Below are 22,926 nucleotides of genomic sequence, written 5' to 3' on the forward strand. Positions count from 1 at the left end.
GACACTAAGCTCCCGAAACCGGGCTTGGTTGAACCTGGCATCGGGTATTGGATTTTTACGGTCCCTTTGCCTATACAGCAAGAACTATGAAGACTTCCTGAAGATAAGTCGGCTGCTTTATTTTTCCATTTTTTGGGGGGGGAGTTGGCTGGGGGGGGGGGGTTCTCAGAGTGATTTCTACGATTTATTTACACCTGTGTAGTATTAGATATTCACTATGGTTTATCACTTATTTTGATTTATGCACATGTGAGGTTACCGATGATGGTGTGCAGGCAGGGGCCAGGTTGCCTTTGCCCTGTAGTGTGTAGCGCCGGAGAAATTCTCCTTTCGCTGATCCTCCACACTGAGGTTACCCACATCACTAATATTTATTATTGGTTAGTTCGATAATGTTGTTTAGTTCAGGTGTTTTCTACTTGCAGTCCTCACTCTCAGAACCCTCAGACCGTTTTTTTTTGCCTTATTACTGGGTCATATAAGACCTGCAGCAACCACATAAGTGCTTTTGAATATTGATCCTATGGGCCTTATGTTTTCTTGGCTTGCCAAAGATCATTGCTATGGTGGCTGGGCTTAGGTGTGTTAGAAGGGGGCTTGAAACAGAGGGGAAATCTCAAATAGTTATAAATCAAGGCTTATGATGATGAGGCCTCATGGAGATTGTTTCCGCTTGTTATAGAGGTCCAAAAGAACAGGGGCAAACTATTGAAATAATACAGTATCTTCTTATGTACTCCTTAGTGGAACCCCATATTCTTTGTACTTGGTAATTAAATTTACCATGGTACTATATCATTTATTGCCATCGGTGGTCTTTTTTTCCTTTATGTTATTGTCCAGCCATTTCTGCAGTGAACAATGTGGCTTCTGAAACTTTTGTGATTTGGTAAAACCCAGATAAGCAAAACAGAATAGAACCCCAGAGCATTGCATCCCTCTGCTCTACTCTATTTCCATTCAGTCCAGTAAGTGATAATTGATGCTCCTTTTTAAGGATGACTGTCTGACCACAATAAGCATGACTGCTGTCTGACCACAATAAAGCTCATTTTGAGGCTGGGTCCATTGGTAGGTGAAAAAAACCATCAAAAATACTTTAAAAGGTGCTTTGCTTGCCTAACGTCAAAACAAAGTATGTTCTCTTGCAGAAAGGCTATGCTCCTGTTGAGTTCTTTGTGGAGGGGACAAGAAGCCGAACCTCTAAGACTTTGACTCCTAAGTTTGGTATGTTTGATTCTGTGGGCTGTAAGATGTAGAAGTTGTTGAAGTTATCATATTGTGGTGGAACACTTTCTGATTTTCTCTCTTTTTAGAAGGGTTTATTTTTTGAAAGAAAACAGTAGGTCAAAACTTGTCCATGTTCATTGCTGAATAATTAATGAGTTAATAATGCAATTAATGCATTAGTTCAGTGATGTTAAAAAAAGCTTTAACGGGATTAACATGGTCAAGCCTACCTTCCTTCACAGACGTGGCATTCTTCATCTGACTGATATCACTTCTGGTGCACTCCACCTGAAGTGAATTCAGGCAGACGATGACGTTAGAGGAACGTTGGCTTAGAGCTGTCTCTCTGACATTGCTGCTGCTGCCCCCACTCTGAAGAGCCATCCTTCCTGCCACTACTTCCACCCTGGAGAGCCGCCCTTAATTCCCACCACTTACCTGCACTTGCAGCTGATACTGTCCACCACCTGATGCTGCTGCAACGGTCCTCTATATCCTCCATCCCTTCCTCCAACTTTCATAGCCTTTCGGCAGTGCTAGCGATTGAAGCAGAGCACTGCCAGTAGGCTAGCCGGCTCCAGTTTCTGTGGTCTCTTCAGTCTCTGCTACACTGGAATGAGAAGTTATATCAGCTGTCCTGATGTAAACGGGACTGAAGAGACCATGAAAGACTAGAGCTGGCTAGCTTGCCAGCAGTGCTCTGCTTTAATCGCTAGCACTGCTGGCAGACTATGAAAGGTTAGAGGGGAAAGAGTGAGGAAAGAGGTACCTGACTGAGAAGGGAGGAAAGAGGTACCTGACCACGGAGGGAGGAGGGAGGAAAGAGGTGTCTGGCCATAGGGGAGGGAGGTTGGGAGGGAGGGAGAAGTACCTGATCACAGGGGAGGGAGGAAAGAGAGGTACCTGACCAGGGGGGAAGGGAGGGAGGAGGGATAAGTACCTGATCAGGGGGGAGGGAGGGAGAAGGGAGAAGTACCTGACTAGTGAGGGAGGGATAAGGGAGAGCTACTTGACCAGGGGTGAGGGAGGGAGAAGTACCTGACGGGGAGAGAGAAGGTAGAAGCACAGGAAGATTTGCTGGGAGAAAGATATGCAGATGGGAGAGTGGGGTGAGGGGTGGAAAAAATAAGGGAGAATGGTGACAGAGAGGAGGGAAGGAGAGAAATGGTGAGCACAGAGTGTTGGAGAGGGGAGTAAATAGAGACAGGAAGAGAGGGGGACCCATGAAAGGGAAGGGGAGGAAGATGATGGTGTCCATGAATGGCAGGGAAGAGAAAAGAAGAGATTAACTAGACAGACTTGAAAAGGAGGGAGAGAAATGAAAGAAATGTTGATAGTGAAAGATGAATATAGGGCAGGAAGCAAAAACAAATAAAAAGAAAGAGTGAATAGAGCACAGGGAATCAGAGATGCAGAACAAGATGATTAGAAATATAAACTCGCCAATCACTAAACAATAAAGGTAAGATAAATGATTTTATTTTTAGTTTAGTAAGGGGGGTAATGGGATTTCATATACTGCCTTTCTATGGGACAATTGGATTGAAATGTATCGGTTTTGAGAATTTATATCTGCCATGTACTGTATATGTTGCACTATACAGGAGGAAATGTGAGGGGGCACTTTATGTGATTAATCGCAGAATTAAAAATTTTAATTGCAATTAATTGTGTGATTAAAAATTGATGTACAGCACTAAAAGAGATATAGATGAGCATTTAATGCAAGTTTAAATGTTTGACTGTATGTCATTAATGTAGGTAAAAGGTATCGTTGGACCTTAAATTGTAATGAAAGTATAAAGTAAATGTGGCATGCTAGTTACATATGTACATCCTTGAACTAAAGGGAACAATTTTTTAAATCCCCACTGAAATTATAGGCCCAGAAGCAATTTGTATGTGTGGGCCTGCAAGCGTATTTTCAAAGAAAACTCCTCTGGAAGCCCCTGTTGTTGAAAATCACACCTGTAAGGTCCACAAGAGTAAAAGTGCCCCTAGAATTTGTACATGCTGTTAGTGTGAGTCGGATCCAAAGGAAAAAATAAGGATGGAGGATTGAAACTCAGATCTGCACACCTACTTTTAAGTGTTTAAATGCCCCACCTTTTCTCCTCTTTCCACAAGAGCACTGCTTTTCTCCCATTGGTAAACTTTAAGTGTGCTATTTATATGTATGCTTTTTCCTGCAATTGGACTTGGTAATTGTTGAAAAACCTGTTTTTATTTATTTAGCTTTATTAACCACCTTTGTGAAGATTTACCCAAGTCAGTATGCAGCTTGATATAAAACTTAAAATTGCATTAAAATAAAAATAGTAAAATGACCTGATATAAGTATAAATGCAATTAATGAGACAAACTTGGAAATGGCAAATTGAATCCCAGTAATAGGACCAATGAGGTGCAGTATCGGAAGTAAATTGTAAACCATAAGAATAGCCTTACTGGGTCAGACCAATGGTCCATGAAGCCCAGTAGCCCATTCTCACGGTGGCCAATACAGGTCAGTAGTACCTGGTCAAAACCCAAGGAGTAGCAATATTCCATGCTACTGATCCTGAGTACAAATAATATCCAATGGGCAGTATTGAAACGCATTCATATAAAATAAAGATTATACTCAGGATGTCATCACAATAAGCACACCATTAAATTATTCAAATAGGGGGCGTGGCTTGGACACGCATGAAGAAAGTCGTGTAATTGAAGAGCTCCGTTAAAAAGACCTTGAAAGATTAAATAAATTGAATGAAAACGGAAGATATATTAAAATTTCACTGGTCCTATGAATAATAAAGAAGAAAAAAGGATGGCAACTGGTAAACAGAATAAAAACGACTTCGCTGTATCAGGAAGTAGCAAAAGGGCAAAACCGGAGCAAGAGAGCAGTTTAAAACTGACAGACACAGAAGTTATGAAAGAGTTAAAAGAAATTAAAGAAATGCTTTCTATTATTACTAAAAAAGTTACCGATTTAACAGAAGAGGTTTCAAATATAAATAAGAAGATGGATGTGCTTGAATTGAAATCTAACAACTTAGAAGAAAGAATGCTGACAGTTGAAGAGGAAATCTGTTATAGCCAAGCAGACAGGAAAAAAATTGAAATACTTATTAAAGACCTGGAAGATTTTTCGAATCGTGAACGAAGAAGTAACATCCGTCTGATTGGCTTGCCGGAAGGAGCAGAAATAGGAAATCCTGTCACCTTCATTGAAAAATTACTTCCCAAGCTACTTCCTTTGCAAACGAAATTTCCCATAGAAATAGAAAGAGCACATAGAGTGCCGTTAAAAAGAGCAGTAAACCAGCAAGGACCAAGACCTTTTATTTTTAAACTATTGCGACACCAACAGGCCATAGAAATATTACAACTGGCCAAGAAAAATAAAGGTTTGAAGTATCAGGATGCTTTTATACATCTAGTGCCGGATTTCGCAAAAAATACAGCTGTAAAAAGAAAGAAGTTATTGGATTTAAGACCAAAGCTGAGAGAATTAGGAGCGAAGTTTGGATTGGTATACCCTGCTACTATGAAAGTGACAATTGGAAACAAAACTTTATCTTTCAATGATCCAGAGAAATTAGAAAAATTTATTCAAAACCAGGAAGTACCAATGTCTTCTTAAATTGTTTATCATATTTTAGTTCCTATATATAGATAACTGAATATAGTTAAATAACTAATTTGATAAAAAGGTATTATAAATTGATTTGGAAAAACTATATAGAATGTAATATATTCAAATCAATTCAAATATTCTACACTAACGATATTCAAAAATGGAATTCAAATGAAATCAAAATTCCAAAAAAAAAACTTCTATTAAGGGAATAAGTGAATGTTTTAAACATGAACTAAGTTTATTAAAGGAAGATATGAATGTATTAAAGGAAAATATAATATAATATTAAAGAATGAATTTATAAGGAAAGATGTTCAGGAACATTCAATATTAATTAATAATTTTCAGATAAATGATTTTCATTTTTAGAAAAATAGAAAATATTTGAAAGACTACTTTATAATTTTAATTAATTTAATACAATATAAAGTAAAGATCTTCCTCCATGGGGGGATGCGCAGTGGGGGTGCATCTCGAACATATATAACACTAGATACAGAGGAGAGAATAAAGACTCAGATTCCCAGATGTCAAAGCGAGGGAACTACATGTGATGGACAGAGCAGACACCAGAACTATAAAGAAAGACTTTTGTATAACCGTTGAACTTATGGACAGATCTTGTTGTTGCATCGTATTGATCATATAAAGAGAAGAACTACATACATTGGGAAAAGAAGAAAAGAACAGAAAATGAAAATTCAAAACGGAATAGAAAACTACAATCAAGAATAAAGGTGGACTGAGATATACTTGAAGGAAATGAGTTTGTATTGAAATTATTCTCTCTTCTGAATTCAACTAACATAAAAGTAAAAGAAATATATATGTGAAATCGAGATGTGCTTTTACGGTGGGTTCCTCCATAGGAGGGGGATTTTTTGATCATAAAATACTTAATTATATATCATTGAATTCCCATATTATTTAAAATAAAACAAATAAGGGATTATTTATTGATATATATTTATTAAAAAAATAACAATTTAGATAAATTAACAATATAATATGCTTTGAATATTATATATATATATATATATATATATATATATATGTGTGTAACATGGCTAAATTATATTATATTTCATTTAAATAACAAATGTTTTAATTTATAGAATACAATAAGAACAGGTCTTATGGAGTGCTTTATTATCGACTTAAGATGCGTGCTACCAAGTATACACAATTTTTAATTAAAAGGGAGGGTGGGGTGGGGGATGGGAATAGGAAGAGGGGAAAATTAATAATTAAATCTAGAATAATTAAAGAAAAGTGCAGATATCTGATCAAAATTTTATTATTAAGAAGATATTTAATTTTACTCAAATTATTAAATGACAATTAAAATTTTTTCCATTAAAGTCAATGGTCTGAATCACCCAGTAAAAAGAAAAAAAATGTTAGGTTTCCTTCACAAGCAAAATGCGGATATTTATTTCATGCAAGAGACACATCTTACAGGGAATGAATCTAATAAACTAATTGGGGGATGGGTATCTAAATGTTTTTTTGCTCCTGCCTTAGGGAAAAAGGCAGGAGTAGCCATACTTATTAATAAGAAATGTACTGCTGATTTTAAACTTATAAAAATTGATCCATTAGGAAGATGGGTACATATCAAAATGATAATGGGAAATACAACCCTGGACTTATTTAATTTATATGCTCCTAATTCAAATCAAATGGAGTTTTTTAAAAAAATTCAACAGATATTACTACCATTGGCTACTTCAAATTTGATAGTAGCTGGAGATTTCAATGCTGTTATGGATCCTATTTTGGATAAGAAACCTAGTAAAATTATAAAATCATTAGGGCTAGAAAATTTGATACAATCTTGTGATTTGGTAGATATATGGCGTATTCTTCATTTTAATGATCAGGAATATTCTTTTTGTTCTCAGGTCCATAAATCATTTTCAAGAATTGATTATATATTTGTTTCTAGTAATTTAGCACAAAAAGTTATGAAAGCAGTTATTGATCCTATTATAATTTCTGATCATGCTGGTGTGTGGATTGATCTAAAAAATGATATAAAAACAAATTTTATATCAATTTGGAAATTTGATAATGCCTTACTTGCTGATGAAAATTTTGTAACAGACCTAAAAGTAAAGATGAAAGAGTTTTTTCAAATTAATAGCACAGACAATATGAATATTGAAATTATATGGGATGCTTGTAAAGCTACAATGAGAGGAAACATTATATCATATTCGGCTTTTATGAAAAAAACAGCTTAAAAAACAATTTATGGAATTAGAGGAAGAAATTAAATTATTAGAAAAAAAATTAATTATTAAATGGGAAAATGTAGTATTACAAAAACTATTAAAAGTTAAAACTAAATATAATGAACTCTCTTCACAATTTGTTAGAAAAGAAATGTTCTGTCAGCAATTTAGATATTATGGAAACTCAAATAAAGCTGGAAAAATGTTAGCAAATTTTCTTAAAGCAAAAAAAAGAAAAACTAAAATTATTGCAATAAAAGATACAAAAGGTAATACACACACCAGCACTAAAGATATTGTAAAACAATTTCTTGATTTTTATAAGAGTCTATATACTTCAGATTCTTGTGAAAATAAAGAACAAGATGGCTTAGAGTTTTTAAATTCAATTATTGGACCAAATATTCCAGAACATATAAAAGGAAGTTTAGAAGAACATATATCATTAAAAGAAATAGAACTAGCATTGAAATCTCTTAGAGTTGGATCCGCTCCAGGTGGAGATGGATATACTGTTGAATTTTATAAAACATTTCAAAATATTATATTGCCTTATTTATTAAATTTATATCAATATCAGATACATAATGAAAATATATCAGGTACTATGGCAGATTCTGTAATTATTGTCTTACCAAAACCAAACAGGGATCCTACATTGGTTTCAAACTACAGGCCCATATCATTGTTGAATGTAGATGAAAAATTGCTTGCTAAAGTATTAGCATTAAGATTGGCAAAAGCTCTTCCTTTTATTATAGATGTACACCAAACAGGATTCGTTGCTAAAAGACATTCCTCACATAATACCAGACTGGCACTTCATTCTTTAAACTTAGCGAAAACTATGAATGAACCAGCTTTCTTAATATCGTTAGATGCAGAGAAAGCATTTGATAGAGTGGAGTGGAAATTTATGTATCAAGCTTTAAAATGGTTTGGAATAGGTCCCTTTTTTATTAAAATGATTCAAACATTGTATAGCTCTCCTGGAGCAAGATTAAATATAAATAATAACATTTCAGAAAGATTTAACTTGTTACGGGGGGTTAGACAAGGTTGTCCTTTATCTCCCTTACTTTTTGATATTGTTCTTGAACCCTTATTAATTGCAATAAATCAAACTAAGGGAATAAAGGGGATCACATTTTCAAATTGGGAATATAAATTATCTGCATATGCAGATGATATTCTTTTATATTTGAGGAAACCGGAAGATACCATTCCATGTTTATTAAATTTATTAGATAAATTTGGTAAATTTTCTGGATACAAAATAAATTGGGAAAAATCTGAAGTTCTTCCAATTAATGTCCATTGTACCAAAGGATTATTTGATTCATATTCATTCCAATGGAAAGAGGAAGGAATAAAATATTTAGGAATTGTTATTAAAAATACAATTGATGATACAGTAACAGAAAATGAAAAAATTTTATTAAAAAAAATAACAGAAATGTGCGAGCAATGGAATCCTTTACATCTTTCATGGTGGGGAAGAGTTCAAACAATAAAAATGATGATCTTACCTGTGGTTTGTTATCAAATGAGTATGATTCCGATATTTTTTCAGGGGTCATTTTATAAAAAATTAAATAGAATACTTACAAAATTTGTTTGGTTTGGGAAAAGGCCAAGAATCGCTTTAGCAACATTACAAAAAACAATTAGAGAGGGAGGGGTAAATTTTCCAAATTTTTATAGGTATCATCAAGCCTATATTTTAAGACAGGGTATGTATTGGATCCTCCCAGACCTCATGGAGAATGTACCAGACTGGTTATATTTAGAATGGCGACTCCTGTTTCCATTATATCCGGAACATCTTATAAGTATAACAATGCCCAAGAGATATAAAGATCACAGAATTTTATTAGATACATGGAAAACATTAAGATTTATTAGTAATATTACAACAGATCCAATAACTAAATCGTTAAATCAATCCATTTGGGTAAACTCCAGGATCAAAATTGGTGGATTCAAAATAATATGGAAGCAATGGATAATTGCAGGTATACGGTCTTTAAATGATGTTATAGTAAATGGATCCATGCTTAGTTTTTCACAATTGCAACAGAAATTTGGATTGAACATAACACAATATTTTAAATGGATGCAATTGAAGCAAGCCATCCAGGAAGGGTTCCCTGAATGGAAAAATCTTAATACTCAATATAGTTTGCAAATCCTTTGCTTTCAGGCAGATTTTTTGGGACACCAAGCCGCAAAATGGTATAAATTATTATATGGATTTTTAAATAAAAAAAAAAGAACAGGACTTAGGGACATTTGGAGTATTGAGATAGGACAGACAATTTCTGCAACTCAATGGCAAAAATTTTGGTCCTGGAGAATACATACTACAATGTCAGCATCTATGAGTCAAACATGGTTATTTTTATTACATAGAGTTTTATGGACCCCTACTCGGTTACAAAAAATAGATAGTTCTAAATCTAATAGATGCTGGCATTGTAAGGTAGAAATTGGGACATTAGATCATTTAATCTATTTTTGTCCCTGTATAAATGCCTTTTGGAAAACAATTTGGCCCCAAATTAATATATTATTAGAAAATCATGTTGGACTTACATATGACACAATTTTATTTGGAACAGCAATGAGAACACAGAGTCCAATATCAGCAAACAATAATAAACTTTTATTGATATTAACAGGGGTCGCCATACAACAAATTACTCAAAACTGGAAAGATCATACAAAATTAAATTTCATTTTTTGGTGGAATTCTATTTGCCATATATATAAGATGGAAAAAGCAATAGCGTTACAACATGGTTATATTAAAAAATTTAATAAAATCTGGGGACCATTGGCTCTTTTTTCTAAAGATCAGATATCATAGCACAAGGATAGATCATATAATAGGGGTTAGGGTGGGTACAATATTATAATAACAGATGATTTATAATTTATTGCAAAAGGGGTCTTTATATATGTTTGTATTAAAATATATATTGATGGATATTCAAGTGTATATTGAAAATTATATGTATTATATATTTATCACTTGATGTAAGAAATTTAAAATGAATAAAGAACTTTAAAAAAAAAAAAATTATTCAAATAACATAGATATGATGCCAATGAACAATATGTACAGTGAAACAGGTAGCTGAGGAGGGCAAGTGCAGTTGAGATATAAAAATGGGTAGTGTAAAGTCATTAGGATAAATGGGTGATTTAAACTGAAGGCAAATTTATAGTGCATTTGAATTGTATATTGAGAACTGGTCTAATTGTTTTATAGGATGTGCAGTAAGCTAGTCCCAAGTGTGGCAAGTCGGTCATAATGCACTTTTTTCCTAGCAAAAATGGTGCCAGTACTCAAATATCGGGCCATTTTTCAGGACAATTGGCTTATCAGAGCTTCATCCAAGGAGGAAGGTGAATGACCAATTCTTAGAGTGCATACAACTTCTCTAAGACTTGGGATGGATAGTCAACTTCAAGAACAGCCAGCTGGAGTTGACTCAGCTTCTGGAGTACTTGGGAGTCTTGTTCAACATGGCTTTGGGCCAGGACTTTCTTCCAGAGCTATACAGACCAAAGCTCCAGAAGTAGATTTCAGATCTGTTGAGAGGCTGTCTCCCATGATGTGGCACTACCTGCCATAGAGATGGTCCTTGATGAGAGTGCACATAAAACCTCTCCAAGACTCTCTTCTTTCTTGCTGGTCTCCTCAGAAGGACTCGCTTCAGCAACCACTTCCACGGTTGCTGGTAGTGAAGAGCAGCATGTAGCTGCAGATGACTGTCCTCTCCAGTGGTCTGCCTTTTCACATTTCCTCCTGGCAGAAATTAACAACCAATGTGAGCCTATATAGATGAGGGGGGGGGGGGGGTGTTATTGCAATGGTCACACTGGCTCAACAGAAGCAGTCTATAAATTGCCTGGAACTTCGGAGCCATTCAACTAGTTCTTCAGGCACTGGAGAAGATACTGGAAGGCAAGGCAGTCAGTCTCCTTGGATAATGTGACAGCAGAAGGCCTATGTCAACAGGCGAGGAGGCACCTAGAAGCTCAGCTCCTCTTCCATCTGCAGGCTCTCTCAGCTGCACATGTAGCGGGAGTAGAAAATGTACAGGCTAACTCTGTCAGCAGATCTCTTGTCGTCCCTCCCCTGGCCCTCCAGGTATTCAACGCCATAGTTTAGCAGTGGGGGGCCTCCACAGATGGATCTGATGACCTCGGCAGTATACATAAAGACAACTCACTTCTACAGGACTTGAGCCCAGAAATTAGGATTTGGACGAGTTGGTCCAACCGTGGCCAGAGAAGGAGCTCATATACGTGTTTCATCCGTGGCCCATGCTCGAACAAGTCATTTGCAGGATTGCGAGGCCTCCGGGGTTGATAGTTTTAGTGGTGCCTGATTAGCCTCACAAGCAGTGTTATGTGGACCTAGTCCATCTCCAGAGGGCCTCAGGCTGCCAGTTCAAGCGGACCTTCTTACTCGGGGTCCAGTTTCTATCAAGAATCCAAAACACTTTGGGCTTACGATATGTCTGTTGAGCAGGCGGCCCTGACATGCAAGGGATATTCAGATGTGGTCACCACTTTGCTTAGGCTTAGACCGTCCCACAGTAGCAGTCTATGCTAAGGCCTGGAAGTCCTTTCAGTGCTGGTGCACCATGGAAGGTGCAGAACCTATCTGAACCCCCAATTTCATTAGTCTTGAATTTTTTGCAGAAGGGACTTCAGAAGTGCCTGTTTGACAGTTTACTAAAAATGCAGATAGCAGACCTTTCCTGTTTTGAAAGTTTGTGTGTATGTGGGGGGGACGGGGGGGACAGGACGACAAAGGCTCCGTGGCCTCTCTCACCCAGATGTCACCCATTTCATTAAAGGGGCTTTTTGGTTGTGCCCTCTGTTCTGATTGCAGGATCTCAGCGGATCTTTATGAGCCCTTGCGGAAAGCTTCCTTTCTGGATCTTACAGACAGTATTCTTGTGGTAATTAACGTTGGCAAGATGAGTGACACGGGGAAAAAAATCTGTCCCCGTCACCGCCCTGTCCCCGGCCCACCATCCTCTGTACCACCCCGTCACGCTATTCCCTTCACCGCCCTGTCACCATCACCGCCCCGTCACTGTCCCCACAGCATCCATATAAGCCTCAGTAACCTACAAGTGATTTAACGAGGCAGGAGCCCCTCCTATGCAATTAAACTGCTTTAAATATTAGGTGGTATGTTCCTCTGTTTCCTTGTTCTTACCTTTCTAACCACCCCTTCTCACGTTATTACTTTTATTTATTTTTGTAACTAGATTTTTGTTAGGGGTCTTTCTGGTAAAGGTAAGAGTTCACCTTTAGAGGTTGCAACACAAAAATACTCCATTAATTGCAATGTCTGGAATTAGGTTTCTGTAGTGTGAAAAGCAATAGCTGTGAAATCAGCATATGGCATCATACTCATTCCACTTAAACAATATGTCACACCTAGAGAAGCTTGTTCCAATACAAAATAATTTTATTAACAAAATATGAGCAAGATAGAAGAGTCTAAAAACCTCCCACAAGCAAACCAATCTGCCACATTTTCTATTTTCACATATACACAATTTTTACATAGAAAAAGAACAGCATATTCATTGTGGCTCCAATTTTCAAGCTTCTAGAGTGCCATAGCAGGAAACACAAACCTCTTAATGTTCCCATTAGGGATTTTCTCCCTTACCCCGATCTATGAAAGATCCAGCAGCCCCCACCCTCCCTCCACCTCACCTTATATTCCGAGTTTGCCGGCTTTCTTTTTCCCGAGCTGCACGCGTTCAAAAAGCCATGCATGCGTGGCTGCGCGAGTCAATCAATCTTCTCCTGTGACGCAACTGGAAACAGGAAGTTGCAGGAGAGGAGAAGTTTGATTGACTCGCGCAGCCGCGCGTGCACGGCTTTTTGAATGCGTGCGGCTCGGGAAAAAGGAAGCCGGCAAACTCGGAATATAAGGTGAGGTGGAGGGAGGGAGGGAGCTGGCTAAACGTTACGGGTGGTGGCTGCGGGGACTGCGCGATCCTTGATACCTCACTGCGGAGACAAGACCATTCACTGCTCCACGGGGCGGTGAATGGCCTTGTCCCCGTCCCCGCAGCGACTGCTATTTTTCTTTCCCCGTTCCGGCAGGTTACTTACGGCTAAACGCGGCTAGCCGCGGGTAACTGCCACCGTGTCATTCTCTAGTTGCAAGCTCTTTCTTGCAGGGAGCCATTCCACAAGATTACAGAAGCAGGGATCTCCTTACACATGGTTCGTCCTTCTTACTGAAGGTTGTCTTGGCCTTCCACGTTAATCAGGAAGCCTGTCTGCCCGTTTTCTCTCCTATGGGGCTGAAGAAAAAAGATAGGATGTTGCATTTGCTGGATGTCAGGTGTGCTTTGACCTTTTGTAACTTTCTGTACCATGTTCTGTGTGATGCACAGATTGTATAAAATAGTCAAGATGATTTAATTTTCTTGAAATTTTGAGCAGCGTTGTGAACCTAGGTAACCATAATTTTGGGATTGACAAGAGTAGCATGTCTTATAGAGCCATTTTTATGGTTGGTGTTCTATCAGTAAAGTGTTATATTCTTCATCATGTTACCTGTTTTGAAAAATGGATCAGTTTTCCTTTTGGATATTGTAAACTGTGACATTATAATAAACCATGATAACTAGAGGAAAAGGTACATTCGTACACAAGGATCAGCAACATGTTTAGTGTGCATGGGCCTAAATGTTACCAGTTTTGTGTCCATTTTGTAGGGAAAAATGCTTATTTACATAGGCTTATTAGTAACTGTTCCTAGTTTTACTGGGGGAAAGGGGAGAGTGTTTTAAACTCACCTGGTTCCCATCTAGAGAGACAGCTTGTCCTATTCGACCAGTGTCCCTCAAACTTTCTTGAGCCGCAGCACACTTAAGGTATTGGCCGTGGCTCGAGGCACCTGGAAGTGCGTGGATATTGCCGTGATGACATCATGCGCATGCGTGACATCATGTCGCTGTGTGTATGAAGGCCCTCCAGGCAGGCCCTGAGACACCAGTGGGGGTTGCCCGAAGGGAAGAGGGCCAGAGAGAAGGATAGGTGCTGGCGCCCACTGATTGCCTACAGGATGTGCCTCTCGCCACAAGAAGCACATCCTGTAGACAGTCAGCTGGCGCCTCTCCTCCTCCCCAATTTACCGTGGCACACCTGAAATTTCAGGAGGCACACAGTTTGAGATACTCTGTATTAGACTAACTGGTATCCTTTCTAAGCTCATGTACGTATGCAGTACCGTCTTGCACCTCATAGCTAATATTTGTTCCAGTGCAATAGGTAAGACATTCTAGACAGATGAGATAGCATGCGGCCATGGGGACACTACCTATCTACAGAAGGAGGATGGGCTGGGAGGGCTTTAATGACTGGGAGAGTGTAGATGGGCTGGAGTAGGTTTTAACTGAGATTTTGGCAGTTTGAACCCAAGCACATTACTGGGTAGAGGTTTGGATTCTTGCCCAGAAATAACTAAGAAGAAAAAAAAATTAAAAAAAATTTTAATTGAATCAGGTTGGGCAGACTGGATGGACCATTCTGCCATCATCTACTATGTTACTCCAAATTTTTCCTTTTGCTTCTGCTGTACTTCACTGTGCTCTTTAACTTCACCTGCAGTTCTTCCCTTTTGCACGCATGCCCACAGGAGTGTTTGTTCTGCTCTCCACAATTTATTTTATTTGGTGTATTTTTTTTGTCCCTTTCTTAGGGTTTCTGGTGCTCAGAGCGTTTATTCAGCTCAGCCTGTTTTGAGAACACACAGACTCGGTCTGTAGCTGACAGACCAATCCTCAGAACTTGTGGGGATGGAGTCCTTGGGCTCTCCTCATGTGGCAGTGTTCTCCCCTGAAATTTTTTCCAGCCGGGTGGCGTGAAAAAGTAGCCGGGCGGGACGTTGAAACTTGGTGGTTAGAATAGAGTCATTAAATCCAGTGGCATATCTAGTATATATGACATCCAGTGTTGATAATTTTTTAGCAACCCCCTCTTCTATATAAAAAAGTTATTTTTAGTAATAATCCATGAGTCACACAAGGGTACATATAGGAAAAGGCAGCATCTTAAACACTGCAGTGAGCATTAGAACACCAACACATGCATTGTAAAACTAAATAAGCCAGATCCTGCACAGTCAATTGATCTTGTACAGTCAATGCTAACAGAAAACCATGTCCTTTTCATACACAAAGAAGACAGATTCACCCTCGCCCAATATGGAATAATCACAAACTAAAAATAGAAATATGTAGACAAAAGATAAACTGAAACGCCAAGAAACCAGACTCTGCATACAATGCAACACCACAGAAACAGTGACACATGTCCCCTAATTCTGTGCTAAATATAAAGACAATAGATGTAAATTTGTAAAAAACCTGATACATAACAATCACCACTTTACAAATAGAAATAAAACAAATAACGAGAAATAAGAAAATACCATATTATTGGACTAATCCATTTTTCAATTAGCTTTCAGAGACCAAATCTTTCTTCAAGACAGTACAGTATACTACTGTTATGGTATCCTGTCCTGACTTGAGGAAAGGGGTTTAGTCCAAAAAAAAGTCCTTATTTCCATTTCCTATTTATAAACTTTTATCAATAGTTACAATACTGCTTGATTATGAGGAAATCAACAAAAAAAATTTGTTCTACCTTTTGTCATTTCTGCTTCAATCATCTTCTCTTCACTCTCTTTCTATACAGTGTTTTGTCCTCTCTCCCTTCTATGCAACATATGCCCTCTGTCTTTTGCCCCTTCCACCCAGCCTCTGCCCTGTCTCTCTACCCCTTCTAACTACTAGCCACCCTCTTTCTGTCCCTTCCATCCACTGTCTGCCCTCTCTGCCCTTTCCATCCAGTGTCTGTCCCCTCTCTCTCCCATACAGCATCTTCGCTCTTTTTATGTCCCTTCAATAAACTGTATAGCCTGTGCCCTTTCTCTCATTTGTACATGATTCATCTCAGCTTCAGCCCCTCTCCATTTTTATGTTTCCACCCCCTCTCCTATGCTCTGGCATCTCTCTTCTCCTGTCCTTCCTTCCCACTCCACCCTATGGTCTGGCATCTCTGTCTCCTTCCCTTTCCTCCCCCCATGCCCTGGCATCTCTCTCCTCTCCTATCTCTCCAACTCCTTCCTTTCCCTCTGGTCTGACATTTGTCTCCTTAGTTTTCCTTCCCTCCCCCCCATGCCTTGGCATCTCTCTCCTTTCCTTCCATCTCCATTATCTGGCATCTCCTCTCCTTTCTTTCTCTCCCTCCCTCATTCATTCCTTTCCCCTGGTCTGGCATCTGTGTTTCCATCCCCCCCATATGCCTGACATCTCTCCCTCCCCCTCCATGGTCTGGTATCTCCTCTCTTCTCCTTTCCTTTCCCTCCCTTCCATGGTCTTGGCATCTCTGTTTCTTCTCCCCTCTCTTCCCTGGTCTTCCTTCTCCCTCCTTCCCTCTATCTCCCCAATTGGGTGCAGCAGCAGCGTTTCTCTCCCCCCCCCCCAATTGGGTGCAGCAGCAGCGTTTCTCTCCCCCCCCAATTGGGTGCAGCAGCAGCATTTCTCTCCCCCCCCAATTGGGTGCAGCAGCAGCATTTCTCTTCCCCTCCCAATTGGGTGCAGCAGCAGCATTTCTCTTCCCCTCCCAATTGGGTGCAACAGCAGCATTTCTCTTCCCCTCCCAATTAGATGCAGCAGCAGCATTTCTTTCCTGCCGCAGTGCAGCATTAACAATTTGCTACAGGCTAAGGCAGGAGATAGGGAAGCGATGAGGAAAGCTTACAACTTGCTGCTGTTTCTTGCTTCGGGCCTTCCTCACAGCCGGGTCTTGCTTTTGCAGAAACAGAAAGTAGGAAGGACTCGACAGTGAAGAAGGCCTGAAGCAAGAAAGAGCTGCAAGTTGTAAGTTTCCTTCCCTTCTCTGCCCTATCTCTCACCTTAGCCTGTAGCAAATTAAACCATTATCCAGGGCTCTAACGGTAACACTGTACATGCCGGCTTCCCTTCTCTTCCCTCCCCCCCTCGGGACGTAACTTCTGGTTTGGAGGGAAATAAGGGAAGCCGGCACGCACAGTGTTACCGTTTGAACCCTGGTGCATGGGATCAAGTCACTTGCTGGTGCTTTAAAAAAAAAAAAAAAAAAGTCAGGCTGAGAAGGGAGTCGAACATTGAACTTATTGTGGTTCTTCAGGCTGTACCGAGTCAGCTTGGGGAATCCCCAAGCCGGTGAGAGGGTTTTAAAAAATGTTTGAACAGCGGCAGCAGCAAGTAGGATTCACGACCGAGATGACAGCTGGGCGGTCATCTAAATTAGCCGGGCGGAGCACCTGGCTAAAAGGCTCTAGGGAAAACACTGTGGATTCTTGCCAGGATTGTACAAATGTAGCGCTTTCGGAATGTCCTTGTGCCAAGTGCTGTATGACACAGCCAAGAGAGGCAGCAGCATCAAGCTGAGGCTCAGGGGAGATATGATAGAGACCTTCAAAATCCTGAGAGGCATAGAGAGGGTGGATAGGGACAGGTTCTTCAGATTGAGAGGGACAACGGGTACGAGGGGGCACTCGGAGAAACTGAAGGGGGATAGGTTCAAGACAAATGCAAGGAAGTTTTTCTTCACCCAAAGGGTCGTGGACACATGGAATGCACTCCCGGAGGAAGTGATCAGGCAGAATACAGTACAGGGATTCAAACAGGGATTGGACAGATTCCTGAGGGACAAAGGGATCGTAGGGTACTGAAAGGGGTGTAGGGACACAGGGTCAAGAATTTGATGGGAAGATAGGACTTCGATGAGAAACCAAGGGGTGATTCAGACAGGTCATGACCTGTTGGGCCGCCGCGGGAGCGGAATGCTGGGCGTGATGGACCTGTGGTCTGACCCAGCAGAGGCACTACTTATGTTCTTATGTTCTTAGCAGGTATTGAAGCAGGTGACTAAATGCTTGGCTAGCCCAGTGGGGCAGCCTTCTTTACTTTCGGGGGTTTGCACGGCTGCTTGTTCTGTGTGCTTGGCTGCAGACTCTTCACAGCTTAAGAAAGGCAAAGTTGAGTCATCAAAGGGTGACTCTACACCCCAGGAGCTGCACACTTTCTCAGAATTCATGAAACATTTGTGGAACGAGTTTCAAAGCTGGAGTTCTATCCCTGTGTGGTCCCAATCCGCTTCCGAGGCATCTCTTGGTGGCTTTGCTCCTTTGAACATATCCTTGGCTGCCTGATCCTGATGAGGATGACCAGCTTGCTAACCTATTATTTTCAGGTGCAGCGCTTCTTAGACAGAAGATCAAGGACTGTGTGCTGCATCTGCAGATCCCTCTGGGATTTTGGAACCTGGGGATGATCCCATGGTTCTGTGTTTAAGTCTGCAGCTTTGTCAGATCTTATTTCAGAGTCTTTGCAGGAGTTGAATTTAGTCACTCAGCTGGCTTTGTTCACTTCTTCCTCCTGGCTTATGGTGTGCGCTCACAGTCTGCTACCTTTCCCTGGCACCATGATATGTGTGTTCTGGTCTTGGAGCAGTATGACTCTCTGGAAGGTGCTCTTAAGATAGCCAGAGCCATGTCACGCTTGTATCCTCTGGCACAGAAGTGTCAGCAGCTTTTGGATCAGCCAGCCTAGGGTGGATTCTTTGGTTTTGCAGGTGACTAAATATATGTCTCTACCGAGTGAAGGTGATGTGGTGCTAAAAGGTATGAAGAACTGCCATATGGATGTGGTCCTCTGGAGACTCTGACACAGCTGCTTTAGGCATCAAAGCTGCTTCAGTGATGTCCTTTGTCACACACGCCTGTCTCTCTCAACTACTTACACTGGAGAGCGAGGCTGTAGATACTCCTCCTCCTTAACTTCTTTTGGCTGGGACAGATTATATTGCTGACGCATTATATGACCTTATGAAGTTTTGGCAAAGGTGTCGGCGTACTCCCATCTCTGCTCACAGGATACTTTGGATCAGACAATGGGCTGGTGATTCCACTTCCAAGGCTACTTTGGCTAGACTTCCTTTTAAGGAGCAGTTATTGTTTTGCAAAGCCCTGGATGACCTCATGGATTCTGTGGTGGACCATCATCTAAGACATAAGAATTGCTGCTGCTGGGTCAGTGGTCCATCGTGCCCAGCAGTCCGCTCACACGGTGGCCCCCAGGTCAAAGAACACTGCTCTAAATGAGTCCAACCTCACCTGCGTATGTTCCAGTTTAGCAGGAACTTGTCCAACTTTGTCTTGAAATCCCTGGAGGGTGTTTTCCCCTATAGACAGACTCCGGAAGAGCGTTCCAGTTTTCTACCACTATCTGGGTGAAGAAGAACTTCCTTACGTTTGTACAGAATATATCCCCTTTCAACTTTAGAGAGTGCCCTCTTGTTCTCCCTACCTTGGAGAGGGTGAACAATCTGTCTTTATCTGCTAAGTCTATTCCCTTCAGTATTTTGAATGTTTTGATCATGTCCCCTCTGTCTCCTCTTTTCAAGGGAGAAGAGGCCCAGTTTCTCCAATCTCTCATTGTACGGCAACTCATCCAGCCCCTTAACCATTTTAGTCACTCTTCTCTGGACCCTTTCGAGTAATACCATGTCCTCCAGGTGAGGGCACACCATGGCCTGGTACAGCGGCATGATAACCTTCTCCGATCTGTTCGTGAACCCCTTCTTAATCATTCCAAGCATTCTGTTTGCAATTTTCGCCGCCGCCGCACATTGCGTGCACGGCTTCATCAACTTGTCAATCAGAACTCCCAAGTCTCTTTCCTCACTCGCTTGCTTCGCGGATCGTTTTCCCTTGATATATCGAAATAACGGCTTGAAGTTTTTCGCCTCCTTGGCTATTTTTTCCTCATAGTCTCTTTGGCCCTTTTTACCGCCTTATGGCACCTGCATTGTTGTTTGTGCTTATTCCAGTTTTCGTCCGTTCGTGACCTTTTCCATTCCTTAAACAAAATTTTCTTGTCTCTGATCGCTTCCTTCATCTCTACAGTGAGCCATGCCGGTTCCTTGTTCTTTTTCCTCTTGGATCCCTTGTTGATACATGGTATATATAGATTTTGCTCCTCGGTGATTGTGTCCTTTAAAAGGGACCAAGCTTGCTCTAGCGTTTTTACAATGCTTATCCTCTTCTTAATCTTCTTCCCCACCATGAGTCTCATCCTTCGTAATTCCTTTTTCAGAAGTTCAACGGATCATGTTGTGATCGCTGTTTCCCAGCATCCCTTCTACTGCTACACCTTGTGCCCATTCTCGCAGTCCAATTAGAATTAAGTTCAGAATTGCATTTCCTCTTGTATTTTCCTTGACAAGTTGTTCCAGGAAGCAATCGCCTACAGCATCCAGTAACTTGGTCTCCCTAGTGCAGCCGAAGTTGCCTAGGTTACAATCTTTTCCTGGATAGTTGAAGTCACCCATGATAACTGCGTTGCCTCCCTTGCAGTTGCATTTAATCTCGTCTGTCATTTCTCCATCAATTTCTTCGGACTGCCCTGGGGGTTGGTAGTAGATGCCGATCTTCGTTTCCAGTCCATTTGTTCCTGGAATTTTGACCCATAGAACTCTAACTTATCAGTCTGTTGTGGTGTGTTCTCTCCAGTAGATTCAATTTCCTCTTTGACGTATATGGCAATGCCCCCACATTTTTGAGCCACTCTGTCTCTGTGGTATAGTTTATATCCCAGTAGCACAGTGTCCCAGAAGTTTTCCTCAGTCCACCATGTTTCCGTGATGGTGATGATGTCAAGGTTATCTTTTTGTGCCATAGCTTCTAATTCACTCATCTTATTCCTTAGGCTCCTTGCGTTTGTGTACATACACTTGAATTTGCGGCCTGTTCCTTTCTTGCATTTCTTTCCCTCTTAAGTCCCTTTCGATCTATCTTGCCTGTGATCCGGTGAGTCTTCCCCTCTCTTCCCCTCTATCTTCCTGCACGGTATCCTCTGGGTATACCAGTTCCCGAACCATCGACACTTTCTCTCGGTCGACTGTCGGCTTTCCCCTTCTTCCTAGTTTAAAAACTTCTCAACTTCTCTCTTGATGTTGCTTGCAAGTAGCCTCTGCATGATAGTTGACCCAGGATCTCTAGAGGTTCTGGTCACTCTAATTTTTATGGCTCTCTATGATCCCGTCCAAATGCAAGTGTCACACCGCAGAGATTTTCCCAGGGCTCCCAACAATGGTATGCCATCTACAGACGATCCCTGCCTTCTTCCTCCCGTTCTGCACACTCTGCCAAAAAGGCACAATGATGCCAGGCCAAGGGATGCTCCTCTGCAAATAGGGGGCAAGCTCTCAGCATTTTTTCCCACCTGGATTTGCTTTTCATCTGACCAGTGGGTCTTGGGACATTATTTAGTCGGGCTACAAGATGGAATTTGCCCAGCCTTTGGTGGATTGGTTTGTGGACTTTTCCACAGGTCACCCGGATAAAGTGCTCAAGGTTTAAGCCACCGTTCAGCACTTGCTGGATATTCAAGCTATAGAGCTGGTGCCGCCCAAACACTCGGGCTCGGGCAAATACTATGTATACTTTATCGTATCAAAGAAAGGCTCCAACGATTGGAGGCCTGTTCTGGATCTTCAGCACGTGAATGTGGCTCTCAAGGTTCCATGCTTTCCCATGGAGACCGTGTGCTTGGTCATTGTAGCAGTGTCCCCAGAAGAGCTTCTTGCCTCTCTGAATCTCACAGAGGTGTACTTGCACATTCCTATTTTTCCAGTCCACTGCAAATTCTTTAGGTTTCATGTTCTGGAACAACATTACCAATTCTCAACTCTGCCTTTTGGCGACAAAATCAAATAAGTCTTACAGAAGTCCAGCTTGAATTGTTGCTATTGCTTGGCTGCCAATTTCCTTATGCAGCTCTGTTGCCTCAGCATATCTTAAATAATCTCAATGGCCAAAGGACAGCTAGTAGGGACCAAAGGCAGGTCAAAAAGATCCCCACGTGCCAAACCTGCGCTGACGATCTTAAGCCGCACAGTTCATTGGAGTTTCAAGAAGAGCGCTATCAGGGAGGATCAGCAGCTCAGGCTCCTCGGCACAGATCTGTGCAAAATGATGAGGTAGACAATCCAGCACCGGGCCATACTACCCTTGGGCGGCAGATGCTCATGGACAGCTCTCTGCGGGACTGAATACAGCACTCTGCGGGACTTCCTGCCTATGGTCCTGCTGCGTCACTGCCGTGGTGAAGATCTTGGGCAGCACAATCCTCGGTACCTCCGCCCATAGCTCAGTGTCCAATCTAGGCCGAAGTGTGCCGCTTTCACCCTTGAAGTCAAACCGGGCTCCCTGCCACTGCCCTCTATCTCTTCAGCACCCCCCCCCCCCCCCCCCCAGACACCAGTGGATGAATAAAGAAAACAAACCAGGCCCTGCTGGAAAAAAAAAAAAAGGAAAATGCCCCACTGCCGTTGCGACTGTTGAGCAGTGGAATCCGCAAAATAATGAAGAATTTAAGTTACTTTTTAAACCAAAAATTAGATCAAACAGAAAAGTTAATGGAGAGATCACCAGTTGAAGAAATTGGATGTGCGCAGACAGCATCTGCGTTATCTGGAGGTCACTAATGAGTTTCATCTCTCTGACCATCTGTGGGTACTAACTGCAGGTGGAGCTAAGGAGCCCAGTGAAGTTCAGCAGAGGCCAAAGGAAAAATCCTTTTGCAGATGGCATGCGGTCATAGGGACACTATCCATCTGTCTAGAATGTCTTGCCCGTCTACTGGAAAAGAGCTTACCAGGGTAAGTATATAATCTCTTTATAACAACATTTAAACTGAATTCTGTTCATGTTGTTTGTTGACC

At 41.0% G+C, this 22,926-nt stretch overlaps 1 protein-coding gene across 3 annotated transcripts in view; it reads left to right on the top strand.

Annotated features, from left to right (window-relative positions):
- GNPAT (glyceronephosphate O-acyltransferase) overlaps nucleotides 1-22,926 on the top strand; it is a 169,316-nt gene that overhangs the window by 49,068 nt on the left and 97,322 nt on the right. For 2 of the 3 annotated variants that reach the window (XM_033936353.1, XM_033936354.1), the window contains exon 6: nucleotides 1,152-1,227. The exons of the other annotated variant lie outside the window; for it this stretch is intronic. In XM_033936353.1, the coding sequence (XP_033792244.1) occupies nucleotides 1,152-1,227 (76 nt within the window). The remainder of the gene's footprint in view (nucleotides 1-1,151; nucleotides 1,228-22,926) is intronic. 3 annotated transcript variants of the gene reach the window in all.

The sequence above is a fragment of the Geotrypetes seraphini genome, chromosome 3 (genome assembly GCF_902459505.1).
Source record: "Geotrypetes seraphini chromosome 3, aGeoSer1.1, whole genome shotgun sequence".
Classification (NCBI taxonomy): domain Eukaryota; kingdom Metazoa; phylum Chordata; class Amphibia; order Gymnophiona; family Dermophiidae; genus Geotrypetes; species Geotrypetes seraphini.